Below are 23,690 nucleotides of genomic sequence, written 5' to 3'. Positions count from 1 at the left end.
TGTTGCAGTTTTGGCTTCCAAATATTAAAATAACATGTCCTACCAAACAGAGAAGACAGCACCTCTAATTCTGTGGCCGTGTGAATGTTGAGGGGACAAGAGAGGAGTCGGGTCACATGGGGTAGAAGCACAAGACTTCTTAGATGTGGTTAGCTTTGGCATGAGCTATGGTGACTCCAATGATCACAGTGCAATCGTCAAAATAAAAACCACGTGTTTGGTGTATGCCAACCCTGCCTGTATATCACATGTAGTGGTTTGAAGGAGAAATGACCCTCATGGGCTCATGGATTTGAACACTTGTCCCTAGTTGGGGGAGTTTTGGAACCTTTGGGAAGTAGAGTCTTGCTGGAGGAAGTATACCACTGGGGGCAGGCTTTGAGGTTTTGTAGCTTGACTCTACTTCCCGTTCTCTTTGTTTGCTTCCTGTGTGCAGAGGCAATGTGGTCTCTCTGCTTCCCACTTCCAGGCTAGCCTTCCACACCTACCCCACGCTCTCCCTACCATGAGAGACTGCATGGCCTCTGGAACTACACACCAAAATCAACCCTTTCTCTCCCACATTGCTTTTATTGTCTGTGTATTCTATCACAGCAACAGAAAATATATTATATATTATCTACATTATCTTACAGTATTCTCATTGTTTTATTCCTGAGTATAAATACTTCAAACGACAGTGCACTGGCTATTTTTTTTTTTTGTCAACTTGATAGAAGCTAAAGGCAATCTCAACTGAGAGCACGTGTCCACAGATTTTTTTCTGTAGACAAGTCTATTGTGCATTTTCTTGATAAATGATTGATGTGGGAGACCCAGCATATAGGGTGCGGTGCCACCTCTGGGCAGGTATAGGAAAGCACTCTGAGATCAAGTCAATGTCAATAAGCCAGTAAGCGGCATTCCTTATGGCTTCTGCTTCAGTTTCTGCTTCTAGGTTCCTGCCCTGACTTCCTTTGTTTCTGGACTCTGATGAGGAAGTATAATGTGAAATAAACCCTTTCCTCCCCAAGATGCTTTTGGCGATGGTGTTTCATCACAGCAAATGAAACCTTAACTGAGGCAGGTTGAGATGAGATCAAGTGGCGAGTACCCATGGGACTCAAGTTCTTGCTCATGGTGGGCAGCTGGTTCATAATCTCATTCCTGTCTTGATGATGCATTGTGACACTACTCAGAGAACTAGAAGCGATTTCAGGAGAAAGTTGACAGGCCATAAAAGTGGAATGTAAAAATTTTAAATTATACCATACCATATAAATTTCCATTTAAATGATTTATTTTTATTGCCTTTATTTATGTTTATAAAGTGTTTATATATCTGTGTGTATATGAACATGTGAGTGCAGTGCTCTCAAAGACCAGAAAGGGGCGTTGGATCCCACTAAAACTGGAGTCGTAGGTGCTTGTGGATCCCCTGACATGGGTTCTGGGAACTGAACTCAGATTCTCTGGAAGAGCAACAGGTGCTCTTAACTGCTGACCATATCTCCTGCCCCATTTTTCAGTATAAGACAATTGAAATCAATGTTGGTGTAAGAAGTAAGGTAGAAATCCAGCTTTTCTTTTTTCCTTTCAAATTGCTAGTTAATTATCCCAGATTTTGTATTAAGGATGCAATTAAAAATGCATCAATTACTTAAAGCTTTAAAATGAATACTAATGAAAACTTGGGAAAAAAATGGTGGTCTGATTGTGTTGACAGATGTTCTTATTCTGATTAAGATGAATTTAGGCCTGATTAAGTCTTATAAGAAATAAGCCAGGAAACTAGGAAAAGACTATCTCCCTATATGCAAGCAGCTGACTTGGAGGAGCCTGGGGAACATCACAACTGAAGCCATGAGCAGAGACAGGATAAAAACAATAACATAGTCTGTGATGGACAGGGAGTCATCACAGCGTTTCCTGGTCAACTGCTCTGTGAGAAGAATTCATTTCCTTTCTGCCCCAGCAACCAAATAAGTCTTCACTGGTTATGCTAGTTACTTCCCTACGAGGTCCAGTACTCACTGGTTATATTAGTTACTTCCCTACAAGGTCAAGTCCTTATTGGTTATATTAGTTACTTCTCTACGAGGTCAAGTCCTCACTGGTTATATTAGTTACTTCCCTACGAGGTCAAGTCTTCACTGGTTATATTAGTTACTTCCCCATGAGGTCAAGTACTTATTAGTTATATTAGTTACTTCCCTACAAGGTCAAGTACTTACTGGTTATATTAGTTACTTCCCTATCAGGTCCAGTTACCTGGCAGGAGCAACTTGAGGGCGAGTGGGTGCTGTCACGTCTATCACGGCAAGGAAGGCGTGGCCGAGTGAATCCATGGTGGTAGGAACATGGTGGCTACTGCTTCTCCACGGCAAAGCCACAGCTTTAACCCTCAATCCTGCGGGGTGACTCTTCTCTGCCATCCAGGCCCCACCTCCTGAAGGTCTGGGAGCTCTCCAAAACCTTGGAGTCCCAGGTGTTCAAACCCAGAAGCCTGTGGAGGGGTATCTCAAATCATAGCACCCACACAGTGTTTTTGTGTGTTCGTTGAGACAGGAGCTGACTATATAGCCCTGGCTAGCCATTCACTAGCAGCAAGCATCCTGTCTCTGCCTCGGGATATTTTTCGTCTGCATTTCTCTGTCTTCACTTTTTGCCTTTAATTTACCAAGAATTCACTTTTAAATTTGAAAATTATTACTAGAAATGAGGACCATTTTAAATCTTAGAGCGAAAGAAAGCAGTAAAGATTTTAAGTGGATAGAAAATAATTTGAAGAAACAGGTCTTTCAGTGTACAGAATGTCAGCTACTCTGTTTAAGGAATTCTACATTTAGTTTGTGCCTGTGTGTGCGTGTCTGTGGGTGCTTGTGTGCTTCAGTGTGCATGTGGAGGTCAGAGGACAGCAGCTCTTAGGAGTGGTTCTCTCCTTCCATCATGTGGGTTCCGGGAATCGAACCCAGCACCAGGTTGTCAGGCTTGGCAGCAAGCTCCTTTGCCAGCTGAGCCATTTCACCAGCCTGCTAGCTATTTCCTCATGACCCCTTGGTAAGTATTTGAAAAAACGTGTACTTTATTTTAATGACAAGCACACAAATAAAAAGTAAAAGAGTTGGTTTTAGGTATTTATTATTATTCTTTTAAAAAAGCAACTTCCAGGGTATACCATTGTACAGGTTCAGCCTAGTCTCCTACAGCACGGTACAGTGATGACAGATCTTTCATAACAACGACTCGGAGATGCTGAACATCCATAACTGAATTATCATAGAAAAAGAGAAGAGTCTAACATTATGTGCATCCAGAAATCATATTCTAATTCTTTTAAGTCGGTTCTCCAAGCATGATAATTGTAGCCAGACTCAGATAGCTAAGAGACAGCTGACCAGCATGCTCCCTTCCCTTCCTCCTGGTGAGTACAACAGGCTTGCTACGGCTCGCAATACAAATTCCACCCTTTACACAGCATGAATCGCTTCTGCTGCTGAACTGTGGGTCAGTATCTTACACTCATCCTTTGATGGATTTCCCACCACCACGTTGAGTGCAGGTGGCAAGTGAAGATCATGTCTGCTCCTCCTGAGGGTCCTAGTGAGACCCCCCACCCGTGGCTGAGAGCCAAGACTTTCCCTTGGTTCATGGGTAGCTTTGTCCCTGGTGCTGGGGAGAGACAGCTCTTCTGTCTCGCAGGCGCCAAGCTCCAGGCAGGACCCTGTTGGTGAGTGAGCTGTCCGCAGAGGGACTGACCGCAGTTCTCAGCAAGGCTGTCACTGATGTGTAAACGAGGGTGTCGTCGGTTCAGTAACTATTGGTACATTAAAGCGGTATGGTCGTGGGAAATCAACAAGCACAGCTTGGAGAGTAACCTGCCGTGAAACATCACTGGCTTTAATAATTTACTACAACTGTTCTTTTTATTCACACCTATAGGACGTGCTTCCATCTGTCACGTGGAATATGAATATATACAACAAAATTTGGCTTTTATATAAAAAAAAACTCCATAAGGACAATAACAAGGGGTCAAACAAATAACACACGCGGTTTCCTAATTAGAACCACCATCTCCTGCTGCTTACAGGGAACGACACAGAACCGATGGACTTTGTAAACCAGGTAGACTTTCCTGCCCAGAGTAGCCTACTATGAAAGGTAGTAACCTTGTTCAGTTTCTAGAAACTTCTAATCATAATTCTGAATGACCAGGGAAGACATATTGAGTCAATTCTAAGGTCAAACCTTGCAAAAATCTTCTCAGAATCACCATGTACCAACATCCCTTATTCCTCAGACACTTTACTACGGCCTCTTAGAAAACTGTACGGGGCACAGGGTGGCCTGCTCTTGGGAGCCCGTTGCCTTCCCTGGAGCCCACTTTGTTGAACAGCAACGCCAGCATCTTGGTTCAGACTTTCTTATGGCCACACAAATGTGCAGTCGTGGTGTGTGTGGGGGGCCTGTTTTGTACTGCCAGCAGTCAAAACAGTAGCCAAGGGGAGGGGGCTCATCGTCCGCATGCTGTGAGCCTGGGGAGCCCATCCTCCTGGGAATGGGTGTCTGGGGCCCAGCAATGCCACCACCCTTGTTTAATGAGGGACTTGCACTAAAGAAGCTTTGTTCTACAAGTGGCAAGTGCAGGGTACAGAAAGAGTAAGGGAGGTCATGTCCCTAAGTCCTGAAAAGCAGGGCATGGCGAGATCTGGGGTACAAAAGTGTCACTTTGGTGTTGGCACCGCGGATGGGCCATCATGGTCACGGACTTAGGCTCCCCTAGGTCGAGTCTCCCCAGACAATACCTTTCATGCCGGAAATTCCCCCATTCTCCTCTGCTTCTCCAAAGGTGGGGATTGCAAATAGTGTTTATCTCTGTCAATTCTAAGGGATGACTGGCAGGCCATTAGAGCTGCGGTTTGAAGTGTTGTGGCAAAATATCATTGGGCTAAACTGAGAAATAGTCCTGAGGCTAATTAGAAATGTCAGCCTGGGGAACAAGAATTGGTGCCTACAGAACACACCACATCTGACGCCTCTGCTCTAAATAAACAGAAAGAAGGAGGCTAACTTGGATTCTTAAGGGGTCTTTGTGGAGCATGGCCCAAAGCACAAAAGCTTCTATTTATTTTCAATCTTTTGTTCCAGCGAAGAGTTTATAGTTTTGGGAGCCTGAGATGGGAATTTCGGGACCCATGGAAAACTGAGGGTAGGAACATGATTTTGGAGGGGCTGCACACTGCCTTTGACAACGACCTCTGTTTTCATGGTTGGGTAACAATGCCCAGGATTTACATGAGGTTAAAGGGCTCACTGATCAGGCGGCTGATGTGGAGGAACGGGGTGGCAGTTTCAGGCAGGGATTTTCTGTGTTACACACAGGGTGCATTCCCCGCTTGTTTAACAAGTGCTAATATTTGTGAGTAGATTGAAGGGCCAAGGAGAAGCACACCTGCTTCTACACACAATGGCTTGTTTCTGAGAGAATCAACGGGGAATAGTTTTCTTATCAGGTCAGGACCACTGTCTCTCAGCTGGACTTCGAAATCTCTGGTGTACTGAAGATGAAGGACCTTGTGACCTCATATGGAAGGCGCCATGTGATCAGCTCTGACCAATGTCAAAGCCAAACCCCGATGTTTAAGGCAAATGGTTAGCAGGCTGCCTTTGACAATGACAAGGCTTGGTGGTTTAGGGACTGTGCCTGGCTGAAGTCAGCCACCTCTAGATGTACCAGCTGGATGCTCCCATCAAGGCTTGCTCATCGGTGCTAAGGACTGGCTCCATTAACGTCTCAGCATGGCAACACAACTTTCCCACCGCCAAGACTGCTTCCCTCACCGGGAAACTGGGGGGTTTGGGAAGGAGAATAGAGCATGTGTTCTTATATAAGACATCCTGTGATTCCCGGTGAATACCTGCTTGATGCACCCTGGGGACACCACACCTTTTCAGAGTTGCTGGGCAGTGCCCAGGGGTAAAGATGGCCTGGTTCCCAGTCCAAGGGTCAAGAGTCAAGTCATGGAGGAAAGTGGCATTCAGAATCTCAACCAGGTTACTTCTTATCCAAGAACGCTGCATTCCGTTCTCAGAAATTACTTCCTTCCTGGTCTCCATGGGACATGATCTGGTTGAGAGCATCTTGGCAGTGTAGCCATCTCTGGAACCTTCTTCTAGAGGTGAGGGGTCACAGGCTAGAAATGTGACTGCAATTGTCTCATTGTTTGTCTTCAGGCAGTTCAAAATTTCCATTTTGTTCTGCCCATCACGACTTGCTTTGAAATCGTGCAGGGGTCAGTCACCGCTCACCACCTTGGGCTGGGAAGATCTTTCTAACAGTAGAGGAACCTCCTCCCGGGAGTTTCTCAGGCAGCCCAGAGCACAGACTTTGGGTTCTAGACAGAAGGTCTTGGTGGAGGTCGGGAGGGGGGTGGTGCCCTGTTAGGAGGCGGGGCCTGAGGAGGAGGGGGGAGGTTGGAAGGTGGGGAGGGGATGGGAGGAGTAGGGGCACTGGGGGCTGGGGGAGGGCAGTGGGGAGCAGGGGGTGGGGGCGTGTAGATAGGAGCAGGAGGTGGGGAGCTGGGGTGGTAGGCATTGTTGAGGGGGTACTTGGCGGCCTGAGTGTTCTTCACTCTGGTAAAGTTGATGCAGCGCCCCTGGAAGAGAATCAGAGGAGGACCATGAATGGATGCTGAGCACTGTGGTCCACCGCCATGCTGCCGCTGACCTGGCGACCTGACAACACATTAGCCACTGGTCTCTTTGAATCCTTCCCCTTCCTGGTCCGGCTGGGTCTCAGATTGCTCCAATCCCTTTCCGTTACAGTCTCTCACCTTCTTGGGCTGGGAGAGAGGAAGGGTGGCTGACATTGGCTGGACCATAACATTATGGAGGGTGTCACATTTACTTTTAGCCTTGCCAGTAGGGTGTGCCCAGCATTCCCTTCCCTGGAAAGAAGTTGAGGTTGAGAAACAAGTCCCTTTCCCAGGTCCTTCACACTAGACTTTTTTTTTGGGGGGGGGTCTGGTCACAGGACTCTTTTTATACCTGTCTTTGTAAGAAATTCAACAAAGACATTTCATTGTATGTTTCCCAAACTTGGCTTCTTTTTCATGTGTGTCTTCCTAGGGACTTACTAGGACAATGCTGAGAGACCCCTGTGTCCTTTCCCCAGACCCCGGAGAGCATGAGCCTGGAGCAGGCCTGAAGCAGCTCATCTTTAGCTGAGACCTCCGCCTTCTTTCACCAGACACCCGGCCCCACACTTGCCCCATGGCAGGTGTTGGGAGTTATGGATCCCTGGCCCCTTGACTTTCTCTGCCTGCAGCTGCGCTGGGCGTGAGACCTTCATAACAGGCTGGTGGGCCTGCAGCTGAAAGATCCCGAGAGCTGGGCGTGGCTAAGGATCCCTATATAAGCTGCCCCTGAGCACAATAAAGTGGGGCATTTGGCATTCTTGTATCAAGGATGACCCGCGTCTCTGTCTCTCTGTGTGTGCGTGTGATTTTAAGTCTCCAGGCCAGTTCCCGGCATACGCAACCGGTCCTGTAGTGACACGGAAGCTACAGGGCCATTTCGGGGCGGGGGTGGGGGGGTTATAGGCAGGGTCTCTTATGCATGTCACCAGCTGTGCAAACTCCCTTCGCATTCCTGATAAGCTCCTCCCACACTGCCACCCAGGCCAGGAGATGGTCACCCTGTGTGTTCCTGGCCTCTCTTGGCTTCCCAGGCTGTTACAGAATCATCTTCCCTTCAAAGAAGGCCATTGGGAGGTCACCTCTGAGTACACCTTTCTGTTTCTTCTCCTGTTCATTCACACTGACACATAGCCTGTAATTCTAGCCGCGGTGGAGGCATGTCTAGAGAGCCCTCAGCTCCCTACATTAGTCTCTAGGAAAGGGACAGAAGGGGAATTCAGGGGGCAGGTTATAGAATTTAAGGAACAAGTGTGTGTGGGGGTGTGTGTGTGTGAGTACGTCCTGAGACCTGACCTGTGATGGAAGCTGTAAGCTTGTGGGGGATGGGAGATAAGACCCTTTCCTCTCCTGTGTGCCCCATTCTTCACGTGAGACGTCCATCTTCCCGGGAAACTCTGGCCCCTGCTCTTAGTTTGCTTTCTTGGGTATTTTTCTAGTTGCTGTCCTTAGCCACATCGTAGCCTGCACACTGCAGCTGTTTTATCTGTAAATTCTTAGCATCTCATGACAAGATGCTTTTCTACAAGAAACCTCCCGGAATGCTTTGCGTGGAAGGTCTAGAGAATCACAGTCAGAATGGAGTTGTCTGAAGTCACATGGGAAAAGCAGAGGCTTTGGGAGCATTAGCAATAGTCTGGAAATTCCTTTCCAGGACATCGTACTAGACAGAGTGTATCTGTTTAGGAATTATGACATCCCTCACAGGTGCTGGCACCCAAGTCCTTGGTGTGGGTCTATCACAAGGTGAAGCCAGGTCCAAGCTCTCCTGGGTCCCTTTTGGGGCTCCACTAACTCCAGCAACCACCTGGCATCTTCTCATTTTCCCTCCCAGAGCGCCCAGCTCTGGCCAGCTCTAAGGGTGAACACGGCAACTGTAGTCTCCACTGGCCAGGCCACTCTCTCTTAGAGTTGAGTGAAGCTGAGCCCTGTTACAGTTTTCTAATGACATTGTATAGGGCTCTTTCCCTCACGTGTTATGACTGTCTGCGATAAAGTCCCACAGTGGCAACCCAGAGTAGGGATCTCCGGAGCCACCTTCTCTGCCTTCCTTCCTAGACACCTAATGTGTGCTAATAGCTTCAGGAACCACAGTCCCTTTAAAGATTGAGATTATGGGCAGCTGGAGCTTAGGTGAGGAGCCCTTGCCTTTGGATCCTATAGTTGTCTCTGGGCCAATTAGTCCAGAACGCCATGAGCTCACTGCACAGACGAGCACACGGCTTTCCCCAGAGGTTCTGTCCACAGGCTCAGGAGCTCCTGGCCCTCCACTAATGTCTGCTCAGAGCCCATGCTGGGAGTCCAAATCTGTGATGTGGACTGGGGCTCTGGAGAACACCAGCTGCCTTCAGGCGCCCTCAGGGAAGGGTCTAGAACAGTGTGGTGTATCACACGTGGGAAACAGCTGAATTTAGTGCTGCCCTCTGCTGCTGGGGAAACAGATGTCGGAGGCGGATGCGACCTCGCCTGTGGTAGAAGATGTGCAGTTGGATGTAGGTCTGACTCCAGGTTCAGGGCTGAGCTGCACGCCACACAAAGCTTCTATGATAAAATCAGTAAACAGGGAGTAAGGGAAACACAGGCGGGGATGGAAGAAGCCTCGGCGGCCCCTCCTGTCTTCCTGTTGCTACATTACTGCAGTCACTCATGGCTTGCAGGACCTCCCACAGTGCTTTGCACACGCAGCTGACAGGCGATACATTTGTACTTATCTGACTGAGAAGAGGTGCAGACTCAGCGCCAGTGTACCCTGGAGCACTTTACAGTAAGACCGGCTCTTCAAAGAGCGGCCTGGCTCCCGAGAGTTCTAAAAACCTGGGCCAGAGGAGCCAGCACAAACATGAGATCCTCAGAGCATAATTGGCCTAAAGATTAGTTCGCAGGGCATTTTGTTTCCCCTCTCACTCGTAGTTTTCGCTTGTGAGGGGATAATAGAAACACCAGATGTCGTTAGTGTTGTACACGCCAGCAGATCGCCAGTGTTTGCTTAAAAGGTTGCTATGGTGACCAGAGCTTTCTCTCATGATACTGGCCCCTTGCAACTCAGTTTAATTCTCTGCAGCACTGTTTCTGGGTGGTTTGAGTCATATCCAAGGCTGGCTCTGACCTTACTTTACCTTTGCCTTCTTTATTAATAAAATAAGAATGCCATTTTTTTTTTCACACACTAGTAGCACACGCTCTAACAGAATTCTTAAGTTACCGGTGTTTAGCCTGCACATATGCCTGTGTACCGTGTGTGTACCTGGAGATTAGAAGTTGTTAGGTCTCCTAGAACTGGAGTCACAGAGGGTTGTGTGCTACCACACGAGTCCTAGGGATTGAACTTGGGTCCTCTGCAAGAGCAAGCAGTGCTCTTAGCCACCGAGCCACCTCTCCAGCCCCTTTGGTAGAATTTTAAGAATACCTGGGGATATATCTGAATGGTAGAGCATTTGCCTAGCACGCATGAGATCTTAGGCTCAATCCTCAGTACCAGACCCACAAAAAAATTCAAGAGGAAAATGTGATAATCTCTTGTAATACAAAGAAACACCCCACCACCACACACATTGTCTATAAAGCATCCATGAGCACACTTCAAAATCCTATGAGCGAGGCATCATTATCTCCATGTGGAGAAATGAAAGGGAGGCCTTAGGCCTATTTAAATAATTTGTGGAAAACCACACAGGCAGCAACAGGTGGGGTGGGAATAAAGCCTAGTTCTGCATGGCTCAGGAATGCATTCTTTTTTTACTATTATCCTGGCTACGAATAATAAGTACAAAAAGATTCCCGAAGGACCAATGGCTAGCTTTACCCAGTGTAGCACTTGGCCACAGTCCACGAACTCGCCACACAGATGTGAGAGGTTATTCCAGAATGTGAGTCTGTCTGCTCACTTCACTCTCTAGTGAGAAGTTCTTCAGAGCCCCCAATGCCATGAGGTCCTGTGTCACTGGCTTCACTCTACCTGCAGGACGTCCAACCTGTCTTGTCCTTTCAGTGGCATGGACAGTACTCACTGCTGGTTTCAAATATCTCCCAGGCAGCCCCAGGGTCTCCCCTTGAAGCCAGGGCTCCTAAGAAAACCTCAAGGTCTAAGAAGTCACTTGATAAATAATCCTTTTATAGCTGTGGGTCTCTGAGCAGGAGAGTCTTAAAAGCTCATCTAGTCCTCATAAGTTTGCTTTTTAGAAGTCCAGGCTTTGATGGCAGGGCTATCTAGACATCCTTGAGTTGTCTTGACATGGGTTCGTCCCTGTTCTTGGGGAGACATGCTGAGGACCCTATGTGCTCCCTTTGGTCTCTTCCCACCTCTCTTAGCGGATTTCTTGTAGCTCAGGCTAGCTTTGATCTTGCTATACTGCCAAGGATGGCTCTCTTTCTATTCTGAACTGTACAATATGTACAGACACACTTAATTTTTATGTCATGCTGGGGATGGAACCGAGGCTTAATTATTTTTATTTTTTTAAGGTAATTGTCCTCCTAACAAATCCCTTTGCCTAATTATGGTGTGACTGGGATGCTGGGTCCTACTGACCACATTCAAGGTTTCCCTTGAACTGTAGAGGGTATGGAGACAGGGAACTCGGAGTGTGGGACTGTGGTCTGTCGGGGTCTTGGCTTTGTCCCTAACACACTCTTCCTGTGAGACCTGGGGAACGTCACCCTCTCGGAGGCCCTCTCTTCCTTGGTCTTCTGTACTGGCTAGATGTGTCCAAGGGCTCTTAGCCCTGAGCGCGATGATTTCATCAGGTCTGGGTGACTGCAGAATCCTCCGCCTGCAGCCAGTTTGCGCATCCTTTTATGCTGCTTAGCTTGGCTAGCTCCAATCCTGCCTTTGCACTGCGTATCTTCCAGCTGTTCAATAGGTTTCTGAAATATTAGGAAATTGGAGGTTTCAGCATAGGAGGCCTCACCTTCCATTCTTAGGCAACTCTTCTGAGGATCTGAGCTGGCCCCTGAGCTCCGGGTTTGAGCTGGGGGATGCTGGGGAGCTGGGAGAAGAGCTTTGGGGTGAGTGTGTTTGAGGAATGTGCCAGGGGTGAGCTCATGTATGCTGAGTGTTAGGAAACATCTGGCTATCAGGCACGCTCAGCAGAGATGGAGCTGGCCTTCAGAGATGGTTAAAAATATGCCATGGCTCCCACAAACTAAACCAAATAGTTTCCTATGAACAGAGGTCATTCAAGGAAATTGGATTTCACAGAGAGGATACTAAAGCAATCTTGGAAAAAGTGCATCGTGCAAGCCAAGTTTCTTCTACAAATACCTGTTCTCTGGCCTAGTTCTCACAGAGGGCTGCAGGTTTCCACAAGGGACAAAAGGATTAGCCTTCTAAAGTTTGTTTGGAGATGGCTGTTTGGGGTGGGGGTTGGGGAAAATCAGTCTTGTAAAGGAAGGTTCTCAGGCTAGACCAAAAGCCCATGGGCTCACTGATGTCCGTTGATGAAACTGTTGGCGCTCTAGGGATACCTTAGGAGACATCAGAGCAACATCTCCCCACAAACACCTCTCTTCACGCTCTGAGTCACTGCATCCCTTCCCAAGTGGTTGTATTGCCTATCAATCGCAAGCGGCTTCAGACAGTTCTGAGCAAGCACCAAAATCTTGCCCTCATGAGGGTACATAGTCCAGAGGTGGAGACAGAGTCAATGACTCAAAACCAAATGGATCCTAGCAGGCACGCCTGTGCTCTACGATGTTGCCATCATTGATTGGGCCAGAGGTGGGCACCTGATCTGGGTTGGATCAGAAGATTCTCTCTCCTGGGAGTCAGAACATCCAAGGAGTGAAATGCGCGTGGGTAGAACCAACCCTGAGACTGAGCGTGGGTAAAACCAACCCTGAGACGAGAAGGCATGGAAGTGAGAACTGGGATGGGCGGGGTACCATTTTATGTGTGACAGAGAGAAGCAGAGAGGACATTTAAAACCCTCTGATTCTCGCTGTTCTCACTACTGCACACCTAAAACTGGGACCAGGTAGTAGACAGGTCTCCCAGCCTTTCCCGTGATATACTGGTTTCCATATAAATCTCCATATATAAATATGCACACACATGTATGCACACATATTTGTAGAAGCATATAAAATGTGCATATAATAAGTGTACACACACATTCAGTTTTCTTCCTGTCTGAACCATTCAGTGTCTCCCACCTACGGGATATCCAAGCTCTTAGCATGAGCTGGGGCTGGCTTCTCCGAATCTCTCTGGCCGACTTTCTTTTCTGTCTTTGAACCCTACACTTTAATGTCGATCCGTCATTGCCAAAGAAGACACCATGCTCTGGCTTTTCTCGTGTCAGCATTCACGTCACAGGTCCAGTTCCGTGGCAGAGATAAACAGTCCAGGTACTGCGTGAGCCCTGAACCCGAGAAAGTGTGCTGTCAGGATGGAGCGGACATCCAGCTCCACGCTCCCCCTCCCCGCAGCTCGGCTGGTCTGTAACGCATTTCCTCTCCTAGCCTGCTTTTTATGTGCTGTCCGGGAAAAGGATCCAAGGTCAACTCTCTTGGTTATTTGATTCATTCTGCTGACACACAAGCTGGCACGCTCCCTGTAATCAGCCCTTTGGATGCCAAAACTGAAGGGCAAGATGAAAGCCTGAGGGAGATGTTTGGCAACACGAGGAAGCTAGAAAAACGAAGGAACGGGTGGAATAAGATGGCATATCTTTAGCAAGACCCATATGATTTGTCAGTAATTACTACCGAGGTATGATTTATTTCATACAAATCCCCCTTTCATCTGATCATAGAGTTCTGTGTTCTCTATTTATGAAAACTTGGAAAATACATGAAGGAAAGAAGAAAAAGAGGAAGAGAGAAGGAACATAGGTAACAGGATTCAGAATCATCTCCGTGGCTTTCCACTTTAGAAAGCACAAACACCCGTGGACGGCAAGTGTTTAGGATAGTCGAATTAGGCTGGGTAAAACAGTAAATAACACCCCATTCTTGTATTCTGTCTCTTGCACCCAGGACCTTGGGCATGGTTGGCAGGCTCTCCACCACTGAACCAGGTGCCCAGCCTCCACTTCCTTGCTATTACTTGTTCTATAATCGGGCACTTTCATAGATGTCTACCGCTCACCTCAACCATATGTTGCCGACACCCCTCCCCGACCACTCCCTGACCTTTCCCCAGGCTCTCTCCTTTCTGGTTTCAGGTGCCCCCTCCTCCACTGAGTGCAATTAGTGCTGCCCACATGCATGTGGCTGTGGGGTGTCCACTGATGCATGGGGAACACGCCAGAGGTCCCCTCTGAGAAGGACTGAGTCTCACTTTCTCCAAAGCCAATAGCTCCTCAGCTGTGGGTGTGGTCCCGGAGGCACCCCACCCCTCCTGCCTCATGCTGGGATTTCTTACTCAGCTTGCACAGGTCCTCTGCTTCTCTAATGTTTCAGCCTTCTCTCACACAGAAGCAACAGTGCAGCTATTAAACTCCTTATTGTGAGACAGTAGGAACCCAACGATCTCTGCTGCAAAAGAGGCCGTGGTAAATGATAGCTGTGTTTTCATTTACCTACCCATCAGTCAGGAAAGGCCCAGTGAGTTAGCTAATGCACATTTGAACAGCTTTTGATACTACTGTCAATCTTTCATCTAGAAAAATGGGTAATAAATGATGCTTTCAGCTACAGTTTTATGAGGGGATGGCTTTCAATGTAATGATCAGAGGAAACGCAATCTCTTCTTCGGTGGTTGTTTCATACGTGCGAGGTTATGTCTTATATCCACACCCTTAGTGACTAGCCTGTTCAAGAGCTCTGTTCACTTCTCTACTAGGCTGTTCCCTTAATTTTTTTTAAATGACTCCCTGAGTCCAGTTCATGCTGTCCACGTGAGCACAGGTGTACGGTCATCTACTGGCGCCTGGTCAGCCCAGTGGGGTTGAAGAGAACAACTCCCTCGCCGAGGTGCCATCGACACCAGCACTGCCAAGCTGGGGGTGTAGGCTATGTGATCCTCTCCACCTGCACTAGAACATTGCCTGGCCTGGTCGTATGCAGGCAACCACAGCAGCTGTGAGTTTATGGAAAGTATCTTTTAAGTTCTAGTTTTCTGAGTCTAAGAATGTAAAAATAAAGTTTTTTTTCTATAAAGCAACATAAGCATATTTATAGGTATTTTTAGTCACATTAAATAATTCTCTATTCAATTGATGTTTTAAAAAGAAATATTTAAGCCTGGTGTATACTGGCACATGTCTTTAATCCCAGCACTTGGGAGGCAGAGGCAGGAGGATCTCTGTGAGTTTGAGGCCAGCCTGGTCTACAGAGTGAGTTCCAGGACAGCCAGAACAATACAGTGAGATCCTATCTTGAAACAAACAAGTAATATTTAAAAATTTAATCAAGTATTTTTGAGATGACTCAATTTAATATTTTTTTATTTTGAACTACTAATACAATAAATTTAAAATTTTTTAATAAAAATTATCTGAATATTTTGAAGTAAACTAAAAGTTTTAGAATCATATCACTAACCTTTGATTTTGCGTGTGTGTGTATGTGTGTGTGTTATTTTATACACAGGAAACCTAAAAGCCTCTGTCTCTATGTTGAGACCCCTATTGTTACTCTTACTAAAATGTGGTTGCGCACTGATCCATCAGTGATGCTCACATTTCCAAAGAACTTCTGCAGAGCCCTTTTCCAGGTCTGCTGATTCTGTTTTGCTTTCCGCTAACTTGTTCTTACACTAACTGGCTTGTGCTTCTGTTTTCTGCGGGTTAATCTCAAATTCTCCCTGAGTTTTAAGCCATCTGTGTCCACTTTTTTCCCAGGCAGCAATGGAGGGCTTCAGGGCCCCGATACTTGCAAACCGCAAAGGTTTCCCTGTGGTGTTCTGTTGTCACTGCTTCCTAGATGCCCGCGAACTGCAGCTTTGGCTTTCTTCGAGGTCCAAAGGTAATTTGTGAGTGTTTTGAAACTTGTGCTTTCTACAAAGTAGAATTTAATCCATCATTACTAAATTTCAGCATGTGTGTGCATGTGTGTGAGTGTGTCTTATGATGGAAAAATATGATTTATAAAAATTATATTTTTCAGATTTTTTGTGTGGCTTATGCTATAGTCAGTTTTAATAGATTTAAAAAAACAATGTGGAGTCTCTACTTGAGGGCTGCTGGCAAATGGGTCTCCCCTATGAGAGCCTCTCCCCTTCAGCTTGATCTTTGTGGCCCAAGGGTGGCAAGGGCACAGTAACTGTCTCCCCTAATATTTTACACAATTGTACTTGCTCAAACTTGACTTTGTTGTTCCAATCACTGGGCCTCCCAAGAGCAGCAGGGAGGGACCCCTCTCAGAGCCAACTGGGCAGAGAATTCCTTCTGCTCTCTGTGGTGCTTGCTTGTCTGAAAGGACACTGCCCTTAGTTTTCCCTTCCTATATCCTGCCACCCCCTCGGGGCCAGATGTCACCTGCACCTCTGTCCCTCAGATTCTACTGGCCTTAGCAGACCCGAATGACATATGTGACAGAAGAGGTGTGCTAGTCTTGAATGTGATTTCAAGGGCCTGGAAGCTTCTTTTCCTGATTTCAGCACACGGAGACACAGACAGGTGAAGGAAAACACCCTGAGAGATTCCTAGGACAGGTAGCTCTGGAAACTTCCGCCTCCCAGCTTCATAAGAAATCTCAGGGGATAGCTACCTAAACTTGGACCTGCTCAAACCAGAGAACTGGAGGAAAAAATTGTAAGCTTTAGTTAAGTTAGCACATTTTAGAATAATTCGTCATGGGGCAGTACTGAAGGGACAGATGCCTATCTTTGCTTGGCAGGTGCAGGCACAGCTGCGGGAAGCTGGGGTCGGAGCTGTCGTGGGCTTCTCCTTTCCTTTGGAGCCTGAACTCAGCTCTTCTCCAGGCGACACGGCCTGACTGGGGGAGGGGACTTTACAGCCCTGATTCCCGGGAGGACAGTAAGGTTGTCGAGGAAAGATGTAACCTTGGTGGTAACCAGAACAGGTAACTCCAGAAAATACAATCCCAACAGCACCAAGAAATACAGCTCCACTGGTAGCCCAGAGACACAACCCCAGTGGTAATCAAGAAATTCAACCCTGGTAGTAAGCAGAGCATGCAGACTTGATGCAAGAGAAGACACAACATTGACAATAACCAGAGGTGTGACCCCGACAGCAACAGAAGATGCTGCATTGACAATAACCAGAGGTGTGACCCCGACAGCAACAGAAGACACAGCTCTGATAGTATCCAGAAGACGCAAGCCCAATGATTAACAGAGGATAGAATCCTGACCATAACTGGAAGCTCCAACCTTGCTAATAATCAAGTGAAATTCCTCCTGCTCCCTTGATGCCACCTTGCAGTGCACATTTGGAAACTGAGGCTGCTGTGGCACAGAGAGCAGTGTCCCCAGAGAAGGCTGGGTTGACATCTGCCCGTGGAAGTTCACGCCTCTACCCTGGGCCTGCGCCACTCAACCACTTCCTCCCATGTCTCCTGCAGCAGCTCAGGGTCAGGCTCCCTCGGTCCTGGAGTCATGCGTGCTTGAAGTGCCAATTCGACTGAAGTGCACCTTTTCTAAAAATTATTTTATTTTATGTCCCGACTGCAGCCTCCATCTCTCCTTCCCTCCTCCTCTCCTCTCCCCACCGACCCCCAATCCATCCCTTCTCCATATCCACCCAGAAAGGGGCAGGCCTCCTATGGGCATCAGCAAAGCATGGCATATCAAGCTACCATGAGACGGAGCACTGCCCTCCACCCCCATATTCGGGCTGGGCAAGGCAGTCCAGATAGAGGACTAGGTTCCCAACCAACCAAAGCACCAGGGACAGCCCCTGCTCCCATTGCCAGGACTCTCACACAGAGCTCAAACTATACAACTGTCACATATATGCAGAGAGCCTAGGTCAATCCCCTACAGGCTCCCTGGTTGTTGGTTCTGGGAGTTCCCACAAACCAGGCCATGTACCTTTTAACGTACTTATTTACTTGAGAACTGGCCCAGAACTCAACTTGAAGGCTAGGCTGGCTGACTAGAGAGGCTCTACACCCCTAGCCCTGAAACTTCAAGTGTGCACCAGCATGTCTGATTCAAAAAATTCTTTATTTTATGTACATAGGTATTTTATCTCCATGTATTCCGTGCACCACTTATGGGAGTGGCTGCAGAAGAGGACACTGGGTCTCCTGGAACTGGAGTCACAGACAGTTGTGAGCCACGCACGTGGGTTTTGGGATTCGAATCCAGGTCCACTGGAAGAACAACCAATGCTCTTAACTAATGAGCCATTTCCCCAGCCCCTCAGACTTTTTCTGGGAACTGAACTCAAGTCTTCAGGCTTGCAAGGCAAATGCTCTACTGGCTGATATATATACATTATATATACATAATACAATATATATACATAATATATAATATATGTACATTATATAATGTGTATATATATCTGTTTATAGACCTCAGTTCTGAAAGTGTGTGTGTGTGTGCGTGTGCATGTGCGTGTGTGAAATCAGATTGAGGAGATCAAGGGATTGCAATCAAGAGTAAAAGAGAAACCCACTAAACAGGGATTAGATCTAAAATTTCAGACCTTTTGGGTAGGGAGATGGGGCTCAGGCGGATTCGTGGGCAGTATTTTGGAGGAGGGTTGGGTTGGCAGCATTTGCTGGAGAAAGGAACTTGTAATGAGTGGTGACCCAGCATGTTGCACCCTAAACACTGCTTAATTTTGTTCTTGTAAAACCTAGCGCTGGCACTGAACCAGCATCTCCTCATTGGAGACATGAAGTTCAATGTGCACTCCACGGGTCCTGCCAAGTCGTGCAGGGATTACTTTGCCAAAGAGCCTGGTTTTAATTGTCATTTGGATGGGTCTCAACAATGCCATTGCTTTAATGCACTTTTCTACAATTTAAGGAAACACCATGGCACAGTGTACCGCGTGGTGTCTGAGCCAGGATGAGTGGACTTTGCTCCATCTTCCTTCTCTCGTTTTCTGTCCTTCACTGTCAAGTGTCTTGGCTATGTCTCTGTCTTCCTCTATGGTCCAGTTGAGGGCCTCTAACTACTTAGACCCATCATTAGTGCAGTATTTCTATTTATTATTTTATTTATGTTGTGGTATTTGCCGAAAAATGCTGGTGGCAAAGATAAACTAAGATTGCTTAGCCAAGAGCATTATTTAGCTTGGATAGCAAAATGTAAAATTATAAAATTGTGATTCATTGGGTACATAGCTCAGATCTGTTCCCACTCTTATGTGCTCTCATGTCTGAAGGGAGGTCGTTTCTCTTCCTCCTTCTCCTCCTCTTCTCCCTTCTCTTCCTCCTCCTTCTCCTCCTCTTCTTCCTCTTCCTTCTACTCTTCCTCATCCACTTCCTATTCTTCCTCTTTCTCTTCCTTCCCCTTCTCCTCCTCCCTCTCCCCACCTTCTCACAGGGTGAGCAATGCTATCTTTAGGATAGCTTCTGTCCTGTAGGTATTTACAATGTTTCCCCCAAAGCAGAGACAATGCTGAATTAAAAAGAAAAGGAACACTTTTGCATTTGTGATTGCTATACTTCTGCCAGCTTAAGTATAGACTCCATGCTTGTTCCCCTCAGATTTGCACAATGCAGGACAAAATCCCCAATAGGATGGCATTTGGAGTCAGGTAGAGTTTCATGAGGTCATGAAGGTGGGACCCTCAGGGTGGATCAGCGCCCTGAGAAGCAGAGGCAGCCTATTCATTATCCACATGTGGCACCAGGGAAAGACCATGTGAGCTCACAGCCTGCAGGAAGCCCTCACCAAAATCCAAGCATGTCAGCATCCTGGGTTTGGACTGCCAGCCTCCAGAAATGGGAAGAAATAAATGGGCATTGTTTAAGCCACCTAGTTTACATTTTGTTATGGTGGACCGAGAAGATAGACAGGCACCACCAGTGGGTAGATCCTGGGTAGGACCTCAGCACTTCACACATGGACCATCGTCCAGCCCCACACAGGGACCAGTTATGAGACAGAAAGTTAGTCTCACTAACCCTCTACCTCACTAAGTCCTGACACCATGAGAGACTGCTGCCGAGCATCCATGGTGCCCCTCTCAGTGCTGGTAAACACTGCTGGCCTGACTCCACGGGCCTAAATAATGTGATAGAGTCTCGGCGTGAGTGAGTGACATGGGAGGGGGGACGACAAATCCAGGTCTGTCTGATTCTACCTTTTCTTTTAGATTGGAGTGAAGGGACGGCACAGCCACTCGGAGTCACCTACCCGCCTTAGCCTCCTCCCTCCTCCCTCCAGGCCACTGCTCTCCCTTAAGACCTTAGCGCGCTCTGATGCTTTCCCTGAGGCAGATGCCCTGGGCACCCTCCACCCAAACCCGCCTATCCCTCAAGCCTCTCCCCCACAATCCTCTGTGATTCCATCATGACAAGTCTCTAAACTGGTCCACGAGATTGATGGCGGTGGTTTCTTCACAGGTTTAATCTTTCCGTGGACACAAAGGATTACAAGGACAGAGCTGGACAACTGTCCACTGTTTCTCTTCCCTTCTTTAGCAGTAGAGATTGAGTCGCACTGGGCGTGTGGCCATGTTTCTCAGCTTGCCTTGTACAGGGTGGTTAGAGAGAGTAAATGACTCCAAGAGACCTGACCTAGTGGGTGGGGAATGGGTGTGGCCTCCCTTACAACAGTGTGGATGAAGGTGGACGTGACATATACAACTCTGGGCTGTGTCTTCTTCCACCCCAGGGCCTGATGGAGTGGCAAGGCTGAAGGCCTCTGGGTCCCTGGCCACATGGGGACACCATATGGACCATCTTGTTTGGATTTTTTAAGTTTTGGCTGGATCAGCTGATTTTCTATCAAACATTATATAATTCAAGAAAGACACTCCTAAAGAAAATGTTCTGTTGCAAGGGAGAGGCCATAACGCTGGGCATCTGGGGGTAATGGCAGTCTCTTCACAGTGACATCCTGGGGTTAGGCAGAGCTTTGGGGGTGCTTCCTCATTCTGGCTAGGAAGCCGGCTGTCCAGAGGGAGCCCTTGCTATTCCATTCATCTGCTCTCAGGTGAGCCTTGCTATGACCCTGCCTGCCTCCTCAGCTGAAACCAAAGACACAAGCCTCCAGCGCTCTGGAGGCTCACATGTGACATCTGCAATCGCATGGTCAGAGAAATGGAAAATTTATAGCTCCAGGAATCTGGGATTCATTTAGGAGCATTAATTTAAATTATCCAACCTCAAAATCATTTTCAGGCCTCCACTCGGCTCCAATAGCTTTCTCATTATGCAACCACGTAAAGCTGGTCCTGGCGTGAACCTGCGCCCTGGTACCAATCAGCCTCATGTCTGTGGTTGAAGAGACACCTCACCAGTTCAAAATCTGTGATGCCCAGGCTGAACTGATCTTCTCTGTGACCCAGGGAGAAATGCCTTATTTCCCTCCTTGGATTGCACGAAGACTCTTTAAAAGGAAGCCCTGTCCTAAAGCCTTTAGAGAGGGGCAGGCTGTAAAGGGCAGCAACACTATTTGAAACCTATAAAGAAACAGTCTTGATAATTACTAAATAAAAACAAGTTAGGTGGTGGAGGAGGAGTGGGTGGGTCGTGGAACGTAAGCCCAGGGCTGCAGGTGCGCTAGGCAGGGGCTCTGTCACCGAGCTAGGTGCCCAGCCCCGATGAATCTTATTTGTTCGTTGGTACCAGACTCAGGAAAATGACTCTGCTGGTGTCTTCTGTGCCACAGAAGTGAGGGTTGTCTGCACTAGGGCACAGGCCCCCTGCAGGCCTGCTGGCTTTACATGGCTTCATAATGAGGAAGGGTATTGGAGCCTAGTGGAGGCCTGAAAGCAGTTTTGAGGATGGATACTTTAAGTGAATGCGACCAGAGGAGGGATATTGCCTGGTTCTTCCTTGTTATTCAAGGCCATATGGGGAGGGCAGACATTGTCCCCCAGTGCCTAGCTGGGCTGTGTTACTCCCTTTGCTTACTCTCTAGTTGCCCACATTTTCTGGTCACTGTTTTGGTTCCCAGAGGAGCTCTTCCAATGAGCCAAGGATACCTTTGGGACAAGCGTGACCTGTGTGGTCCCCCTGCTTTTATGTCCAACTCCACGGCCTTTTTCAAATGACCGACTGGCCTTTCACTGGGCTCAAAAAGGACAGAGATGGAGCTGGGCTTCACAGGGCCTGCTCAGAGACCAGACCTGGAGTGAATTCAGCCAATGAACTCAAATAACCCCGAGACTCCCATGAGAGGAAAGGTGACCTCATGCTTAGTAAGACCAAGGTTGCTCAGCCTCTGGAGACCCCACTGGGAGTGGGAGTGGTTTGGCCCACTGTCCCTGCTGAGGCTGTGGTCACTGAACCCCTCCCATCTAACTGCAGAAGAGGTTGCTGAGGCTGACAGATGTGGCTGGAAGGAGGCGGAGGAAAGAACACAGCTGAAGGATGGTCCTGAACCGTTCACTGGTTCTCTGGAAGCTTCTGCCATAGCCACTTCCACCTGGTGCCTTGGTGTTTTCCAGCCGTTATTTTTTAAGCTTGGCACCTCATCATGATATCTGGTCTTAAACCTCGAGAAAAGCGCCAGGCACTCCTCGGTGTTCAGTTAGCAGACTGTCTGCGGGAGTTGAGGGACGATGCTGTGGAGCTGCAGAGGAACCTCAGGTTTGCACCCGTTCTCAGCTCGGCCCCCACTTCCATCCTGTCTCTGCACATCTCCCTGTTTAGGAGGTGCGCGCCCTCCCCTGTCACATGTCCCACCCAGGCAATGGAGTCAGGCAAATTAAGAGTTCCCCCTTAAGGCATGTTTCTCAGTTAGTTTGTCATGACAATGAAAACAGACACAGCCTCAGGTCTCTTGTCCTGAGACGCTCTCTTCCCATCCCTACACATATGATGAGCTCAGACCACCTCCAGGTTTGATAATTACAAATTGAGGAGTCCTTTAGGGCATCTAACGGAGATGCCTCTTAAGATGCAAGGCGTTAGCAAGAGAAAGTCCCCAGATATAGGCATCGGCCAGTAAGAGGGCTATTAGAGCAATTATTTACACTTTTGAGGCCACGCCATGACCTTCGAGGACCATCAAATCTAACTATGATGGAGGCCTGTGGACAAGGACGTGGGGGATGGGACAGACAAAAAGACCAGGTATATGAAGCACCGAAGGCTGGCTGGGTGGTTAGCACAGGGGCTGAGCCATCTCGCTGGCCTGGAATGGTGATGTTTCTAAAGGTGCCAGAGGCTCCAGGCATATACTCTGAGGGCCGGAGAAGCAGTGTGTGAGGTCTGAACTAGTGTTGCATGAGTCTAAGTCCTGCCCCACAGCTGTCCAGCACCCCATGGTCCCTGCTTGTGCAGAGCACCTGAGCTAATGATGGGGCCATGGGCTCTTAGATGCAGAATGAGCCAGGTTAGCAGTTTCAGGGTGCAGCTTTCAGAGAGGAGAGTCATAAACTGTGCTTCTTCTTCAGTAGTCCGACACCTGACTCCTGACGGGGCAGAGGTCAGGCTCGACTTTCTCGGCCACTCTCGGTCACTCTCTCTACCTAGCTTTTTGAGACAGGGCTTTGCGCTGAACCTGGAGTTTGCCGACTCAGCGAGGTTGGCTAGCTGGTTAGCCTCAGGCATCAGCCTGTTTCCACACCGGAGGTGCTGGGATTACAAGTGTGTGCTGCTGTGCTTGATAAACAGGCAAAAGACAAAAATAACAAACACCCACGTCCTGGAAATCAAACTCAAGGCTCTATTCCTGTATGGCAGGTACTTGACTCCGCCCTCCCCCCAAGCCAGCGAGATATCCTTTATGGGAATAAAGGCACAATCTCCAAAGTCTGCAGGCATTGATGTACCTCCTGAAGAGATCCTGATTCATTTTAGGATAGTTTATTGCATTTATTTCTTGCTTGTTAAAGCAGAGATAACCCAGGATCTGTACTGACGCAGGTCACCCGTGAAAGATTGCTGATACGGTGGCCTGGTTTCATCCCCTTAATTGCCACTGCAGAATCAGAGACCCTGGCCATACTGTCACAGCAGACAGTAGCCATA

At 47.9% G+C, this 23,690-nt stretch overlaps 1 protein-coding gene across 2 annotated transcripts in view; it reads right to left on the bottom strand.

Annotated features, from left to right (window-relative positions):
* Positions 1-3,103: 3,103 nt before the first annotated feature.
* Antxr1 (ANTXR cell adhesion molecule 1) overlaps positions 3,104-23,690 on the bottom strand; it is a 187,586-nt gene continuing 166,999 nt past the window's right edge. Inside the window, exon 18 of one of the 2 annotated variants that reach the window (XM_087907059.1) lies at positions 3,104-6,638. In XM_087907059.1, the coding sequence (XP_087763185.1) occupies positions 6,378-6,638 (261 nt within the window). In that variant the 3' untranslated portion in view covers positions 3,104-6,377. Of the gene's footprint in view, positions 6,639-11,357; positions 11,541-23,690 lie in introns of those variants that run through there. The other variant, XM_087907058.1, reaches the window with a different exon arrangement.

Source organism: Myodes glareolus, chromosome 6 (genome assembly GCF_982192425.1).
Source record: "Myodes glareolus chromosome 6, mMyoGla1.1, whole genome shotgun sequence".
NCBI classification, from domain to species: Eukaryota; Metazoa; Chordata; class Mammalia; order Rodentia; family Cricetidae; genus Myodes; species Myodes glareolus.
Note: the sequence above shows the minus strand (reverse complement) of the source record. Positions and strands in the feature narration are given on the sequence as shown.